At 38.7% G+C, this 16,509-nt stretch overlaps 2 protein-coding genes across 5 annotated transcripts in view; one reads left to right on the forward strand and one right to left on the reverse strand.

Moving 5' to 3' along the window:
- Positions 1-16,509, reverse strand: part of CMSS1 (cms1 ribosomal small subunit homolog) — a 392,335-nt gene that overhangs the window by 255,027 nt on the left and 120,799 nt on the right. The gene's annotated exons all lie outside the window — the stretch shown is intronic.
- FILIP1L (filamin A interacting protein 1 like) overlaps positions 9,325-16,509 on the forward strand; it is a 121,453-nt gene continuing 114,268 nt past the window's right edge. For both annotated transcript variants that reach the window (XM_028166910.2, XM_057545047.1), the window contains exons 1-2: positions 9,325-9,577; positions 10,326-10,499. In XM_028166910.2, coding sequence (XP_028022711.1) covers positions 9,335-9,577; positions 10,326-10,499 — 417 coding nt within the window. In that variant the 5' untranslated portion in view covers positions 9,325-9,334. The remainder of the gene's footprint in view (positions 9,578-10,325; positions 10,500-16,509) is intronic.

Consider the following 16,509-nt stretch of genomic DNA (forward strand, 5'->3'; position numbering starts at 1 on the left):
GTCAGCTCTGTTGAGGACTGCATGATTCAGTCTTTCAAATGAATCCCTGATGAGGTACAACTCTGTTGAACACTGAGGAGACAGACATGAACAACAGGGGCCCTAAGCTCACAGAGCATGAACAATAAACCCATTACCAGGTACCATTATCTCCATTTTACATTTCAAGGCTCACAGAAGTGGAGTAGGTTGTCCAAGGCCACAGAGCTAACATATTGGAGCAGCAATTAAAGTCCAGATCCATCTGATCCCACAATCTCACAGTCTTTCTGTTATGCTATACCTCCTGCCTACCCCCAAGATGCCAGCAGAGTGGCTAAGAAAAGCCACTTTGTGGCTTTTGAAGTTTAAGAATAACAATGCATTCAGTTAAGTTTCTGAACATAAATAATGCGTGAAAACAAAACATCTTTACTGAATGGACCAATTGCTGAAAGGGCCAGGGAGCCATGACTTCATATTATTCAGATTTTTGTGTAATTCTGGGTAGCCAGAATTAACTGTACCCATATCAACAAAAGGGACATTAGTCCAGATACAAAAATAAGCTTGCACAAATTGGCTAATATGATAACTGACATAGTAGGTACTTCATAAATGTTTGTTGAATAACTTAATGTTGAACCAGGATTTTTTCCTTTACTATGTATGCCTTCTTATAAAACCCTAGGTGGATACAGCATAGTGATTTGCTGGACTCTGGAACCAGACTGCCCAAGTTAGGACCTGGCTCTGCCACTTTCTAGCAGTACGACCTTTGGCAAGTTACTTAACAGCTACAAGCCTCAGTTTCCTCTTTTGCAAAATGGAGATAAACAACAGTTTTTGTTTGTTTGTTTGTTTAAAATTTTATTTATTTATGGCTGTGTTGGGTCTTCGTTTCTGTGCGAGGGCTTTCTCTAGTTGCGGCGAGCTGGGGCCACTCTTCATCGCAGTGCGCGGGCCTCTCTCTATCGCGGCCTCTCTTGTTGCGGAGCACAGGCTCCAGACGCGCAGGCTCAGTAACTGTGGCTCACGGGCCCAGTTGCCCCGCGGCATGTGGGATCTTCCCAGACCAGGGCTCGAACCCGTGTCCCCTGCATTGGCAGGCAGATTCTCAACCACTGCGCCACCAGGGAAGCCCCAACAACAGTTTTTAAGAAGACTAAACGAGTTAATTAAAAGAAAGCATTTAGAACAGACTTGTATTTGTAAGTACTGAACTTAATGTAAGCTACCATTATTATTACTTTCTTCTTTAAATTGGAGTAGTTTTGATTGGTTACCTCAGCATCATAGTAAATGATCAAGACCAAAACCAATTTCTTTCACTGAGCCTTTTTTTTTTTAAAAAAATATTTATTTATTTATTATTATTTTTTTGGTTGTGTTGGGTCTTCGTTTCTGTGTGAGGGCTTTCTCTAGTTGCGGCGAGCGGGGGCCACACTTCATTGCGACGCGCGGGCCTCTCACTGTCGCGGCCTCTCTTGTTGCGGAGCACAAGCTCCAGACGCGCAGGCTCAGTAGTTGTGGCTCACGGGTCTAGTTGCTCCACGGCATGTGGGATCCCCCCAGACCAGGGCTCGAACCCGTGTCCCCTGCATTGGCAGGCAGACTCTCAACCACTGCGCCACCAGGGAAGCCCTCACTGAGCCTTTTTGAAGTTCTTTTATACAAGGAAAATATCCTCTTTCCACCATTCAAACATGAAAATAAACAGGTACACAGAGACTAAATTATGTTTACCACTCAATTATATAGAATAAACAGTTTTTGCTATCTAAAGATTAATAAAGAATGATTAAGAAAATTCAACTTTTATAGTAAAGAGCTGGCTAGGGGCATGTATATTGGGGGGAGGTGGTAGGTAGAATAGGCCTCAATTGACATTTGGTCATTTTCTGTAACTAAATTAAGTAAATAATTGCAAATTCTCTACTAGTCCTTCTTCTGCATGAACACATCCTTACCAAGATACACCACGATTTTAACCAGCTTGAGCCAAAGAAAAACTGACCGAGGCCACCACATAGGAAAATAAAGTAGAATCCGCTTCTCAGGGCCAACTACATTGTATTTGTATCCATAGAAACAAGACAACAGAGAAGCAGAGAATTCTAAAGCGGGAAGTCCGGGGACCTCAGAGATCATCTAGTCTCAGGCGTAAATCCTGCAGTCAGGGGGACCCACTGGGGAGTAAGGAACAAGGTAGAGGTCAAGGCAAAGAACCCCTGGTCCTTGTTTCATCCTGAATGACCTCATGGGGCCAACCTAGACTAATATCCTCATTTTACAAGTGACAACCAGAGCTTTGCTAATTAAAAGCAGAGTTGAGATCAGAAGCCATGTTTCCTGATTCCAAGTCTATCGCTCTCTTACAGTCCTCAAGGCTGCCATTCTATGGCTCTGAGAGTCACAGATAATCAACGCATTAGGCTGTGTTAAATTTGACAACTAAGCAGGTTTTCTCCCTGCAAAACCATCAGGCATTATGTCACTACTGACACTTTATGAAAAGAGTAAGGCATCATTATTTTGTATAAGCAAAAGCAACTTTCCATTCTGTTGTTTTTTTTTTCTTTGTAACCTGAAAATCCCAAACCACTGTTGCCATTCCAAAATTTTTCTTTTCCTCAGTATGGAAGGCCAAGCACAGATGCATTAAAAATTTGCCAAGAGAAACAATGAAGTCACTGATAATACAAAGCATGAGAGTATCATGAAATTCATGTCTTTGTTTTCTTCCACTCGATACTTAATTACTTCTCATTACTGATCATTTTGTGGTTGTTGGCAGAAGGGCAAGGAAACTCCACCATTGTAAACATGACGAGACACACACTCCTCAGTAGACCAGAAGTCTGCACACGATGCGTCTGTTCACAAACCCAATGTGAGAGCCAGCAGGAATGTTGATGCTATTTTCCCTAGCCCTCAAAGAAGACTGGTGGTTTCAGAAAAACTCTAATCAATTTAAAAAGAATAAACATGGTATAAAAATGTTTCAGGTCATTCCTTTTTTATCACTTATAAATATCATCATTGGCAAATGATCTGTGCTCTCCTGGCAGATTTCACTCAACTCACTTTAAGAATGAGGTGAGAGGGAATATAGCCAATATTTTATAATAACTATAAATGGACTATAACCTTTAAAAATTATGAATCACTATATTGTACACCTGTAACATATAATATTGTACATCAACTTTAACTCAATTAAAAAAAAAAAAAAGAATGAGGTGAGGGAAGATAGAACATATACAGAGATCCATTCAGTTTTCTGAGGCAGTTCAGGGCTGCCTTAAACTCAAAGAGCACTACTTATGAGCAATGCTTAACAAGCTACCCTGCTGAATAGAAACTTACATTATCTTGGAATTCTGGAAGGCATACCTTGGATAAGATTAATGGTGGTAGAGGAATCTTTATTGATTAGTAGCAGAATACAAGTTGATTCTTATCAGTAGGCTATTGTTCCACATATGAATATGTGGGTAAGAGGAAAGCACAGGAATGCATCACAGAAATCATAAAAATAACCTTATGCTTCCAGGAAACTAAAAGAAGTAAACAACCAAATATATTTTACCCCTCTTTTAAACTAGATTTTTACTTGATTTTCACAGAAGTCTGAATCTGTAATTGTGACAGACCTAGAGTTTTTCAAAGATGGCTGCAGTTAACTCTTCCCCATCCTCTGCAATGTGACTCTGCAGCTCCTTCCATCAAGAGGCGAATCTATTTCCCCACTTCCTGAATTTGGGCTAGTCTTGTGTTGTTCTTTCACCAATAAAAATAAGGCCTTGGAGTCTCACACTCTTGAGATGCTGACCTGAGACCGCCATAAGGGGAAGCCTGGTCTAGCCTACCAGAGGTTGAAAGCCCATGGGGAGCAGAGATGAGATGATCCAGCTGAGATCTAGCCCAACTAGCTGACAGTCAGATATGGGAGTGAGCCCATCTTAGACCATTCACACCCAGCTGAGCTGCAAGATGACTGAAAATGCAGAGTGACCCATACAATTTTGAGCCAATGTTATTTAGCAATGTTATCTAAGTTGTGGGATAGGCCACAAAATAGAAAGAGCAAACCATTCACTCTGTTGAACAGCCATTAGGTATGAAGCATCAGGTCAGAAACCCCGTGAGACATATGAATGGAGACTATTAATATTTGGTGGAAGACATGGATGGCCCTGCCCTTCATGTGAGAACATATCTGTAAATAAAGTGGTATTTAATATTTATCTGTTTTAAACATATCTGGTCTACATTAACAACCTTCCATTACTCCTATAGTCCAGAGCAATGATCTTCCTGAGGTGTTTAAGACAATCCAGTGGGGTGGGAGAAAAATAATTAGATATCTTATTTTTTTATTAATATTTTTCCTTTTTGAATATGTTTTCATAAGGTACATAGCATATATTAATATGCTAGTATAGGAATATTATTTATAAATACATAAATACACACATAATGGGGTTTTCCACAGTCATAAATCTTATATATCCTCAACCTTCTATCCCTACATAAAAATATACTCCTTCTATGTCTTTGCTTTTCTCAAATAAATAAATCCTTCCTTGGCTACGTAGGGGAGAGTCAGTGACAACTACTGCCACAGACCACTGTTCATCTGTACTGTAATTATTGATAAGTAATCTCTTCAGCAAGGCTATAAGCATTTTTCACACATGGTGTCTGTATCCATTTCAGACAGGGTGTCTATAGCCATCTGTCTTTGGCAGTACAGTATAATAGCATGACACATGATTTTTAAGAGCACAGGTTCTGGAGCCAGGTTGCCTGGATTCACATCCCAGTTCTGCCTCTTATTAGCTGTGTAACCTTCATGTGTGCTTCCATTTCTTTGCTGTAGATGGAGATAATAATATTCCCTACCTCATAGGGTTGTTATAAGAATTGAATGAGTTAATAAATGTAAAATGCTTAGAAGAATGCCTGGCATGTAGTAACTGCTCAGTAAGTATTAGCGGTCATCATCATTACCACCACCATCACCACCATCACTGTCTATCTCCAGCGTCTAATAGAGTAAATAAATGTGTGATGGAGGGAAGTAAGAAAGAACATGAGTTGTAGAGAAAACACATTATGTGACTTGTTAAAATTTTGAAAGTGAATGTTTTAAATTTCTCCAGATGGACACTGTAACTTCAAGGCAGGGTGTCCCACTAGTATCACTTGATAGTTGGTTTGTTACTGACAAATAAAATATGTAAGTAATAAACACGTAAGGCAATAAACACCTTCAAGTTCTGCTTTTACATCCTGATTGTTATGATGAGGCTATTGAAAATTCTCAGTTGAAAATTATTGCTGGGATTATTTCCTTAAGCATTGTCTTTTAACTGTGATCTCTCCTCTGGTGAAAACCAAAAGTCACAGGTCCATATGTAGTCCATATGTAGCATTTAGATTTCTGTGGATTTCCTATAAGATGCAGACCCACAAACCCATGTCTTTTAAATATACTATTGATAATCTATGCTAAAAGAAAGGCACAGTGGTAAGAATCGTTATACATCCTAGGAGAAAGGGGCCCACAGAGATCACCTCCTCACCCCCCTCACTTCACAATTCAGGGCACTGTCCTCAGAGAGGGTCAGTGTCTTAACTAATCCCATAGCTGATTTGTGACAGAATTCTTTTCACGTGACTTCTGTCTAGTTCAGTGCACTTTTCATGATCCCAGATTTACGAACTATTTCCATAAACCTTACATTTGAAAATGTATCACTTGTATTAAGGGAAGTAAGGAAGCCACACCATAAATAACCAATTTAGTGCACGACACACAGTGGGTCTTCAATAAATGCTTGTTGAAGGGTGGGTGGAGAGATGAATGGAGGCTTAGCTGGTTGGCTGTGAAGTCCTCAAGGTTCCTAAACTGTTCTACACTCAGGTTTCTCAAGTGGTGCCAGCAAGCTGGGAGTGATAAGAGTCACTTCTTAAACAGAGTACCCAAGAAAGACACAAAGCCATTCTTTCAATCTTCTTTTCTTTCCCCCTTTATTCACGGCTCACAACTCATTAGATGAAAGAGGTAATCAAATAAACTTGCTTCAATTCTTGACATTTTTTTCTAACTATAAAGGTAATAGAGAAATGCTATAAAATTGGGAGGAATAAAAATAAAGTTAATAATAATGTTAATAATAAAAGCTAATGTTTATTGAGTGACAATTTTGTATGAGGTATGTTGCAAACATTTGACATGTGTTGACTCAGTTAATCCTCACACCAACTTTAGGTTATAAATATACTACTACTATCATCCTCATTTTACAGATGAGAAAGGCACAGAGGTATTAAGTAACTTGTCCAGAGTTTTATAGCCAATAAGTAATGGAGTAGAGATTTGAACTCAGGCAGAGTGGTTCCAGAGTCCATGGTCTTAGCCATTCTTTTATACTGCCACTGTTCAAATTCTGCTTTCCAATGCAAATTATAAAGAAAAGAACTGACTTAAAAATTGATAAACTTGGGCTTCCCTGGTGGCGCAGTGGTTGAGAATCTGCCTGCTAATGCAGGGGACACGGGTTCGAGCCCTGGTCTGGGAAGATCCCACATGCCACGGAGCAGCTGGGCCCGTGAGCCACAATTGCTGAGCCTGCGCGTCTGGAGCCTGTGCCCCGCGACGGGAGGGGCCGCGATAGAGAAAGGCCCGCGCACCGTGATGAAGAGCGGTCCCCGCACCGCGATGAAGAGTGGCCCCCGCTTGCCGCAACTGGAGAAAGCCCTCGCACGAACCGAAGACCCAACACAGCCAAAAATAAATAAATAAATAAATAAATAAATAAGAAAATCCTAAAAAAAAAAAAAAAAAAAAAAAAAAGCACATTCTTGGCGCTTCTGTCTCTTCCCATCAGATTATACCTTTAAAAAAAAAAAAAAAAAAAATTGATAATCTTGACTAAATTAAAACGTAAAACTTCTATACCACAAAAGACATAAAGTGAAAATGTAAGCTACAGACCAGAAAAGATAACATCAAAACATATAATCAACAAAACAGTAATTTATAGAGTATGTAACGAATTCCTACAAATTCATAAGAAAAAGACAAATAATACAAAAGAAAAATGGGCAAAGACTATGAACAAGCAATTTATGAAGAAATTCAAAGGGCCTCTAAACACATAAAAGGATGCCTGCTCTCATTAATTATAGAATGCAAATTAAAAAGTCAGATACCATTTCACTTACCATATTGGTAAAAATTATAAATTCCCTAATAGCAAGCGTTGATGAAGATACAGAGCAATGAGAACTCTTACACTCTGCTATAAATTGGTACTCCATTTAGGAGAGCCAAAATCCCATTCCTATGCTGTAAAGAATACTACCTGAAGAAATGGATGTTCACAGGAAAAAAAAAATATGCAAGAATGTTCACAGCTGCATTTTTTCTAATACTAAAAAAAATAAACTATTTAAACATCCATCAACAGTAAAATGGATAAGTAAATGGTGGCCTATTCATATAATGCAATACTATATAGCAGTTAAATATGTAAAATAAGTAAAATGGAGCAAGAAAGAAACTCCAAAATATAGGATGAAAAAACATTTTCAGAATGATACATTCAATATGCTGTATTTACATTAGATTTGAAAATCTGCAAAGCAATACTATATATTGCTCAGCAATATATACACATGCATTCAAAGTATAAAGTAAAGTATAAAACATGTGTGGGAATAATAAATACCAAATTCAAGATGGTTACTTCTGGGGTAGGGCGGGTATAGAGTGGGTTAAGGAAGAGGTACATAGGGGCTTCTACTATATCTATAATATCAATATATTACTTAAAAAACTGTTTTCTAATTTATATAGTACATTAGGATTTTACAAATCTGTGTGCTAGCATGTAGTGATTCATTATATTTCCATACTTTTCTGTATGCTTGACCTTTCCAGATTTTTTTTTTTGGCCGCGCTGTGCGCGGCATGTGGGATCCTAGTTCCCAGACCAGGGATCGAATGCATGCCCCCTGCAGTAGAAGTGCAGAGTCCCAAGCGCTGGACAGTCAGGGAATTCCCTCCAGATTTTTAAAGAAATATTATTACAAATGAAAAGCAAGGTACCAATAATGATGAAAGGGACTTCCCTGGTGGTCCAGTGGTAAAGAATCCACCTTCCATTTCAGGGGACACGGGTTCCAACCCTGGTCGGGGAACTAAGATCCAACATACCATGGGGCAACTAAGCCCGACTGCCGCCACTACAGAGCCCACGTGCCCTGGAGCCTGGGTGCCACAACTAGAGAGAAGCCCGTGCCACAACGAAGAGCCCGCACCACAACGAAGAGCCTGTGCCGCAATGAAAGATCCCCACATGCCATAACTAAGACCTGATGCAGCCAAAAAAATATAGAAAATAAATAAATAAAATAAATAAATATTAAACAAAAATAATGATGAAAGTTTCATGATTTGTAGGAATGCGTAAAATTAACAATCTGCTTCAACATCACTGAAGCAGACTATAAGTTCACTTGATATTTTCTCTTTCCATTACAAACCTCAAAGGTGGAAAAATTATCTTGCTATTGTAAATTAATTTGGATAATTATACAATCAGATGTGGAGCTAATATGTCCCTCAAATATTAATTTATTTTATATTGTTTTCATAATGGTTAACTACTATAGGCACTAGTGTTCTTATTTTGGAGATAAGGGTCCTAAATATAAATCCTTGACTTATCTGAGGTCAGCTCTGGAATTTTAGCAGAATGTCAAGGATACAGCCAGGGACCAAGCCTTCATTCCTTTAATATTAGACTTTACTGTCATAACAAAGTAACCCAAAGTATTTTGTAATTCTGATGCTTCTCTCTTAAAGCACCAAAGGCTAAGAAATTTAAAAACTCTTTTTAAACTTCCACAAGGAAACACTATAATGTGAATCTGAAGAAAGTTAGAACAATTAGCAAATTTACCATTTTACAATTATGTTAAGTACATCTTATGTAAGCACTTAGGCCTAGGTTGGAGGTATGACCCAGGTCCCTGAGGTGGAATGCTTGGTGGATGAAGTTCAAATACACAGTCTGTTTACCCATGGACATAAGTGGCCTTAATCAAAGCAGAACACATTTTTTAAAATGTTGATTTTAAAAACAGAAGTGTAAATAAGACTGTGATTTATGAATCTGCTAATGCCCTTCTCTGCTGTAGACTTCAGAAAGATCGAGTCTTTGGCTGTGGTAAATATAACGAGAGTGCAGACTTGTCAAAGCAGTAATAGGAGCTCTTATTAAAACTCTACTTCCACTAAGAGTTACAAATTGTCTTCCTTCTTTCCAGCCCTTAAAGAATGCGTTCCAGAAGCAGTGACACGGAGGGCTCAGCCCAAAAGCAATTTCCAAGACATAGTGAAGACTACAGTTTCCAAGGTCCTGAGGACATGAAGCAGAGACAGCAAGACAAAGACCCCACCAGTGAGTCAGATGCAATCCTTCCATATCCTAAGTCACACAGTGGTAATGGCCACCAAGGAGAAGACCTCTCAAGAGACGACCTATTATTTCTTCTCAGCATTCTGGAGGGAGAACTGCAGGTCAGCTGGGTTAGAATTATCCCCCTCATGCTTCAAGGGGAAGGCTGCTTATGAATTTTGTGTGGTGGCTGCCACAGAAATAGATATTTGTGCTTCATACTTGTATATACATGAAAGCAAAGTGTAAGTACACATTCACAGAATTCTCTTCTGGCAGCATGAAGAGCAATTAATCACATCTAAAAGGGCTGTTGTTATGACATGCAATTGGCATGCACATTGTGAAAGGTCACATCCTCTGCCCATGCTGCTCACAAGCTTCAGGGCACAGGCACGTATGGGTAACAATAATAGCAGATGACTTCTGGACTGGTTTAAATAACAATAGGTGCTTTTGTACCTCACATGAACTGGCTCCTAGACTTGCCCTGGCATTATTAACCTACAAAAAAAACTAAAAACAGCTGCTACATATATAGGAAAATCTTATTTCCTATCCCTGAAAATGAAAATGCCAGTCCATTGAGGCATATCATGTTATCTGCTTGTCAAACACAATAAAATATGTAGAGTCTCCCCATGTTGTATAGTGATCACTTTTAAAAACATTATTAATGTGTAACTAGACTGTAAGAAGGATGAAGTAAAGGGACATAGTTTTGCTACCTTTTCTAAAAGATGCTATAACCAAATATGATTTGTTTATATTTGAAGGAGAAGAGAAAAAATACTCAACTACACAAGAAATCACTTGCAGAGACTGCTGGTAGATAAAGTGGGCTTTCTGAAATGCTTTTTGTTCCTGCAGGCTCGAGATGAAGTCATAGGCATTTTAAAGGCTGACAAAATGGACTTGGCTTTGCTGGAAGCTCAGTATGGGTTTGTCACTCCAAAAAAGGTGCTAGAAGCTCTCCAGCGAGATGCTTTTCAAGCAAAATCTGCCCCTTGGCAGGAGGACATCTATGAGAAACCAATGAATGAGGTATGTATCACATCAGGGGTGTGCACTGAGTAAGCTCACCAGCCGGTAAAGCACTAGGCCTGGCAGGTAAGCAGGACATGTAACTCCTTTTTCGATTATTTATAGTTGTATGTTTAAAATCTACCCCAGGTAGATAAATACTACATGCTCTACAGGAAAGAAAAGGAGAATAAATCATGGATGGGATGTTCCCACTGGGTTTGTTTCTTGACATCAGACTAAAACCTAACAAATGCAAGAGAATTCCTCTCTTTTCTCTCTCCCCCTCTTCCCCTCTTGTATAAACACATAGACACACAGAAACACACAGATACACACAGAGAGACACACACACTCAGACCCAGACACACACACACACACACACACACACACACACACAGAGGAATCTGCACTTCTTTTGGAGATCTGAAGGCAATAATAAAAAACAGATAAAGTTTAACCATAGAAGTTAATTTCTTTGAAAACACTTAAGTATTACGTCATAGAAATTCTGAGCATGAATGGAAATGATCTGAAGAATTATCCAGGAAACAGAGTTTTAGGAAGCATACATTTTAGATGAACACATATCCTCTTTTTCCTCCAAAAGTTTAATGACAGTAAAGACTTCTCCCCACCAAGTATGCCCAACAGTGACAACAGCAAAGATGAACAGTCTCAACACGGCCACCACTGCACAGAGATACAGCACTGCTTGCTCTTTTACTTGTTGCTCTTTTACTTGTTGACATTTCTGAAACTCCCTGGCATCCTTATTTTATTCTTCTATTTTCTTCTGAGACCTCAATGGAAAATTTCATAATTTTTCATTTTTATAAAAAGGAAACAACTAGGAGCATAAGTTAAGGCTAGAGAGAGTGAAAGCAAATTTTGGGTAAATTTCCCTCACATACGCTCTGGCAACCTACCTCAGGACTGACCTCTAATGTCCTTGCTATTCTTGTCTTGGGTGTCTCATGACAGAAGCCTACCATCTTGCCAAATTGTGAAGGAGTTTGGTCATATGGATCTGCTTCTCTGAGGGGTGAGGATGAGACCACCCAAAGTCTGTTGATTGCGCTTTAATCCAAATTTTAAACAAGAGGAGCCGAAGCCTCATTCAAGTCAATAGTGTTAAAACTGTATTCTGGCTCCCAACACAGTGACTGTGAAACAGCATTAAGCACAAATTCCCCAACCAGTATAAGTGCAAATGCAAGTTAATTATCACTGAACATATACTCACAAAACTCCACAAATGGTACAACCCCTCAACACTTCAGAGTAAAATGAAACAGAATAATTCCAAACTTATCCTGAAATCAGTAGGAAAAGTTTTAGTTACTTTTGTAACTAAATAATTCTATTGTACACACGCAAAACTGGAAACACCCTCTCTGCAAATGCTTGCAATCCTAACTCTGCAAAGTGTCCCTAAATGTTATCCATAATTTGGCCCTGCTTTATAAATCCAACCTTCCTTGATTACTCAACCAACAGATACCCCTACACACACACACACACACACACACACACACACACACACACACACACACTTCTCACATTCCCATCTCCATGATTTGTCCGTTTTCTTCTCTTGCCTACTTCGCCCTGATAGATTTCTCTCCTCAGCTACCAGTCTCTCCCAGTTCCTTGAAGCCCCTATAATTCTATCTACCCAACAACCCAGTTGCCTACCTTTTTCCTCTATCTAGGAAGTAATGGGTGAGGGGGGATATCCAGAAAACAAACAATAAAGGGAAATTCTGACTAGGAGTCCCGAGATAGGGCTGAAGAAAAGAAAGAAAGTGGGGTGTTCCCACTAAGACCATACTGGGGGCACCCTAATTACATCAGGGTAAGGATGTGCATGCTAAAAATTTATTATTTTGTTTTCCTCCATCTTCCTCCTTTTATTTTCCTCATAACGTTCTTTTAAAAAAATGTGAAAAATCTCAACCATGTCTAGGGTAAACTAAAGGGGATTTATCTATTCATAAGGCAAAACACCTTAGAAAAACAAACTGTTCTCAGCTATGTCATATGTTAGGAACACTGACTTAAGGTGGAGGCCTGCAAGCTAGAACAAAGGATGTGGATGGGGAGAGAGGGAGGGAAAAACTCAGAGTCCAGAACAGTTTTAACCTCCTATTCCTTTCCAACCTAGGCTTCTATACTAAAAGTTACCTTAAAAAAGATACTTGAGTTAATGGCCTAACATATTCTTAGTTCTTCCAAAAAAGATATCAAGAAAAATATAACAACAGTTTGGATTTATCAAGGTACTATAACAAAAGAATCTGCATACCTTATTAGCATTACCTTAGGGCAATTCTTAAAGTATTGATACTTATTTTAAGCAACTGTATAGTTCAGCTTTTAAATTTCATTTCATAATTTTCATTGTATAAAAACAGTTGTGCTTACTGTCTTCAGGGTGCTTAATGTCTCTTTTAAGAGTGACAGACAACAAGTGATCACACAATAAGTATATAATACACACTATGTTAATTTTTGTGGTGAAAACCACAAAGCACTATGAGGGAGTATAATGGGGGATTGAATTTAGAAGAATCAGGAAAGCCAAGTTCCAGAGAATGAGTAGGGGTTACTCAAGTAGAACATAAAGAAATTCCATTTCCAGAAACATTGTGGATGACATATCATGAAATCATATCACTAAAAAATACATAAAAACATTAGATAAAATCTAGCATACTCTTAAGTGCATGGATGAGCTTTACATGGAGCTAGAGAAATCCTGGAGCCAGGAACTAAAAAGGGAAATTTCCACAGACTAGCTTCTGGCTGCACATATTTTCAATCTTTCTCTTCTATAATCCACAAACTTCCAGTGCTAGGAACCAAAAGACATATTCATTTTGCAATATAGCCTCTGGCTTTTCACTTTTGACAATGGCTGGGTGAGCTGGCACAACCAGAATGCTACCAAGATTGACAGTAGAAAGGTAGATTGTGAGAGTGACCTGAAGCTCAGTAGATGACCAAATAAGAATGACAGAAGACTATCACCATTCAGGGTGACAATAAAACAAGGAAGGGCTTTCAGAAGAGTCCGGCAGGGGTCATGCAGAGACAAGAATCATGCCCCCATTTCCAGTATCTGAGATACTGAGGCAGTGTGAGAATGAGCAGTCTCTATTTTAGGATTCTAGCATTATCCAGGAAAACCAGGTTTCAGTAAAGACAGGGAAGAAGATGGAACATTTTATGAATAGTATATTTGGTTACCTTTGATCTACTAAAACAGCCAAATAATTTCTCTACAGTCTGAACTAGCTTTATCTCTACTAGTATATTCAGGGTATCAAAGAAAAAGACAATCTTCAAAGAGCCAACGAAAAAGAACAAAGAGAACCAAAGTCATAGCTCAGAAAGAAGATAAAGCCCCAAATTAGGGTGGTCTGTGACTCAGGAGCTATTAAAACAAAGGTCATTATTCTTTCCTAAACATATATTAAGCAACCAAAAGCAAAAAGACTGATGATCTCTCTGTCCTTCATTCTCTTTGACCACGGGAGAATCCAACCTATTGGAACACATTGGACTTCCTTCATCCTAGGCAAGGAGTTGGATTGTATTAGCGGTTGTGGGTAGGATATGACATCAGGGAGGCTAAAATGATAAGCTTGTCATTGCACAGTAAACATTAACGAGTTATCTTTTTAATCTTTCTTCCCGACACTCCCTAAAGTGACTGAGTCTTCCTGTTTTCTTCCCCAGGCTTCATTCAATCCACAAGTGGGGCTAGATCAAAAAGGGGCAGTGGTTCTTTGATAGTCCCTTAGTGCTTAATGATACACCACCTTATACTGCTCCTAATTGTTTAGTGTGTATATCTTATCTGCCTAGTAAGAGTATAAGCATTGAGACTTTAAAATTCTCCCATGGCAACTATCATAGTACTAAATACATATAGCATAATAGACGCTTAATAAATAGTTGTTGCCTTGAGAAAACTGTGGCAATACAATTGATCTTAGAAATCAAGCCCAACCACTACATTTATAATCGAAAAACCTGAAGTACACAACGGTTAAGTGGCTTGGCCAAGCACACACACAATTGGTGGAAAATGAAATGAGTTCAGACAAGCTCAGGTCCATCATTTGATCTGTAGGAATGAAGAAGAGACTGAATTGAGAACAACTGGCATATTTTCTAAGAGGTATACTGGGTATGGAGAAACAAAGGCACAGAATAAAACTTCAAGCATAAGCTAAAACATATCTAGAATCACTTACACTTTCTTTGGGAACTTTCCCTCTGCAAGGTCACTATTTGACACCTTTCCAATTTCTGCTGTTGACAAACATGAGGTCCTTAGCACCAAACAGCATGCAGTAAATATAGGCCATTCTTCAAGAGTCATGGAAGGTGAGAGAAGGAAAACCCAGAGAATTAGACATTTCACTGATATGAAGGAACAAATAATTCTACCCAGGAGTGACCAGAGAAAGCCATAAAGGAAGAACAGGAGAAGTTTTGGGTGGAAGGGGAAAAAGGTTTCTATGTCCTGGCACTGAAAAAAGCAGTCTTGAAGCACCACGGTGTGTTCTAAGAACTACCTGAAGTCTGGTGTGGCTAAAGGCTGGGTGAGAAAGACGGGAAGGTACGGAATGAGAATGGGGTGGAAGTGTCAGGAGGCCAGATGGTGAGAAACCTTTCAGCTCTGAATAGGAGAGTGGAGTAATCCCACTGGTGGAAGACTGCGCTGTCACTGATGAGGACAGGCTGGATGGGGGTGAGGCTGAAGGAAGGGAGAGCCCTTAGGAGATTATGTAACAACGGGCAGTGATTCTTTCCAACCTTCCTTCCTTGTCCCTACAAACAAACAAATAAGCAAACAAACAAAATAAGGAGGAAAAACACAATGGAAAGCAATAGTAGATTAACTAAACCTTCTCTTTTCTCTTTTTGGGCTGAACTAAGTTTAATATTCATGTCCATACAACTACAAGAAGCTATCTGAGGAAGTTTCCTTTATGAAGCCTCCCTTAGTCATTCATTTATGCTTTACTAAATACCTATTATAATTATTCATTTATTAATTCTAGGGCCGATCTTGTGATAAATTGAATGTTTCTCTAAGTCAAAAGGCAAGCTCCCTAAATTAAGGCTGATTCTATTACTATTTCACTCTCAAATTCTAAAAGCAGTTGGTTTGAATTTCCCTTATAGTGCAGTCTAATGTTTGGGCAACTGGAAGGAGTTTTCAGAGAACTGTTGTTGCTTGAGACCCAGGACAATAAACATTACAACCTCCCTCTCAGAGGATGGTCATTAGTTAAAAGTGACTCTGCCAGCAAGCAATACAACTTAGCAATTTCAGCTTCTACAAAAGGATTGGTCACATTAATTAAAAATCATCACCTATATGACATAATGAAGTATTTTGTGTGTGTTAAGGCACCATTATAAACCCATATTAGAAAACTAGACAACCAGCCTAAGCGTTTAGAGGTCAGTTGGGTTTTGTATGCTGGGACACCTTTATTCTCTTCTTTTTCTGAAATGATTTGGCCATTTTTGTGCTTTGGATTCCTAGTTAAGTATGTGCTTTTTAAGGATGTACGATTTAAACTGGCTTCAAATTCAGAGTCACAAATTTTCAGTCTTTTACAATAAAGGCAAAGGGCAAAACCAACCAATATTATCAGTTATAGTTTAGTATTTAACTAATCTAGACAGTCACATGCTTTCAAAACCATGTTCTTAAATGGATTTTAATTTATCACTGGTCAAAGATCCTGAAGCACTTTTGTTTTAATCAGTCTACTTCCCTCTTTTCTTTCTTGATTCCTTGCTTGCTTATTTTGTTTTCAATCTGTAAGCATATACTATATGCACCTACTATAAGCAAAGCAGTCTATTAGATGTTAAGAATTTAAGAAAAATAGAATGTAGGCCCTGCTTTCAGGGAGTTCACAGTCTAGTAGAGGAGACAGAAGTAAATAAGACACGGGGTAATTGTTTATAATAGAGATATAAGTAGGCCACGGAAACCAGA

This window comes from Balaenoptera acutorostrata, chromosome 4 (assembly GCF_949987535.1).
Source record: "Balaenoptera acutorostrata chromosome 4, mBalAcu1.1, whole genome shotgun sequence".
NCBI lineage: Eukaryota > Metazoa > Chordata > Mammalia > Artiodactyla > Balaenopteridae > Balaenoptera > Balaenoptera acutorostrata.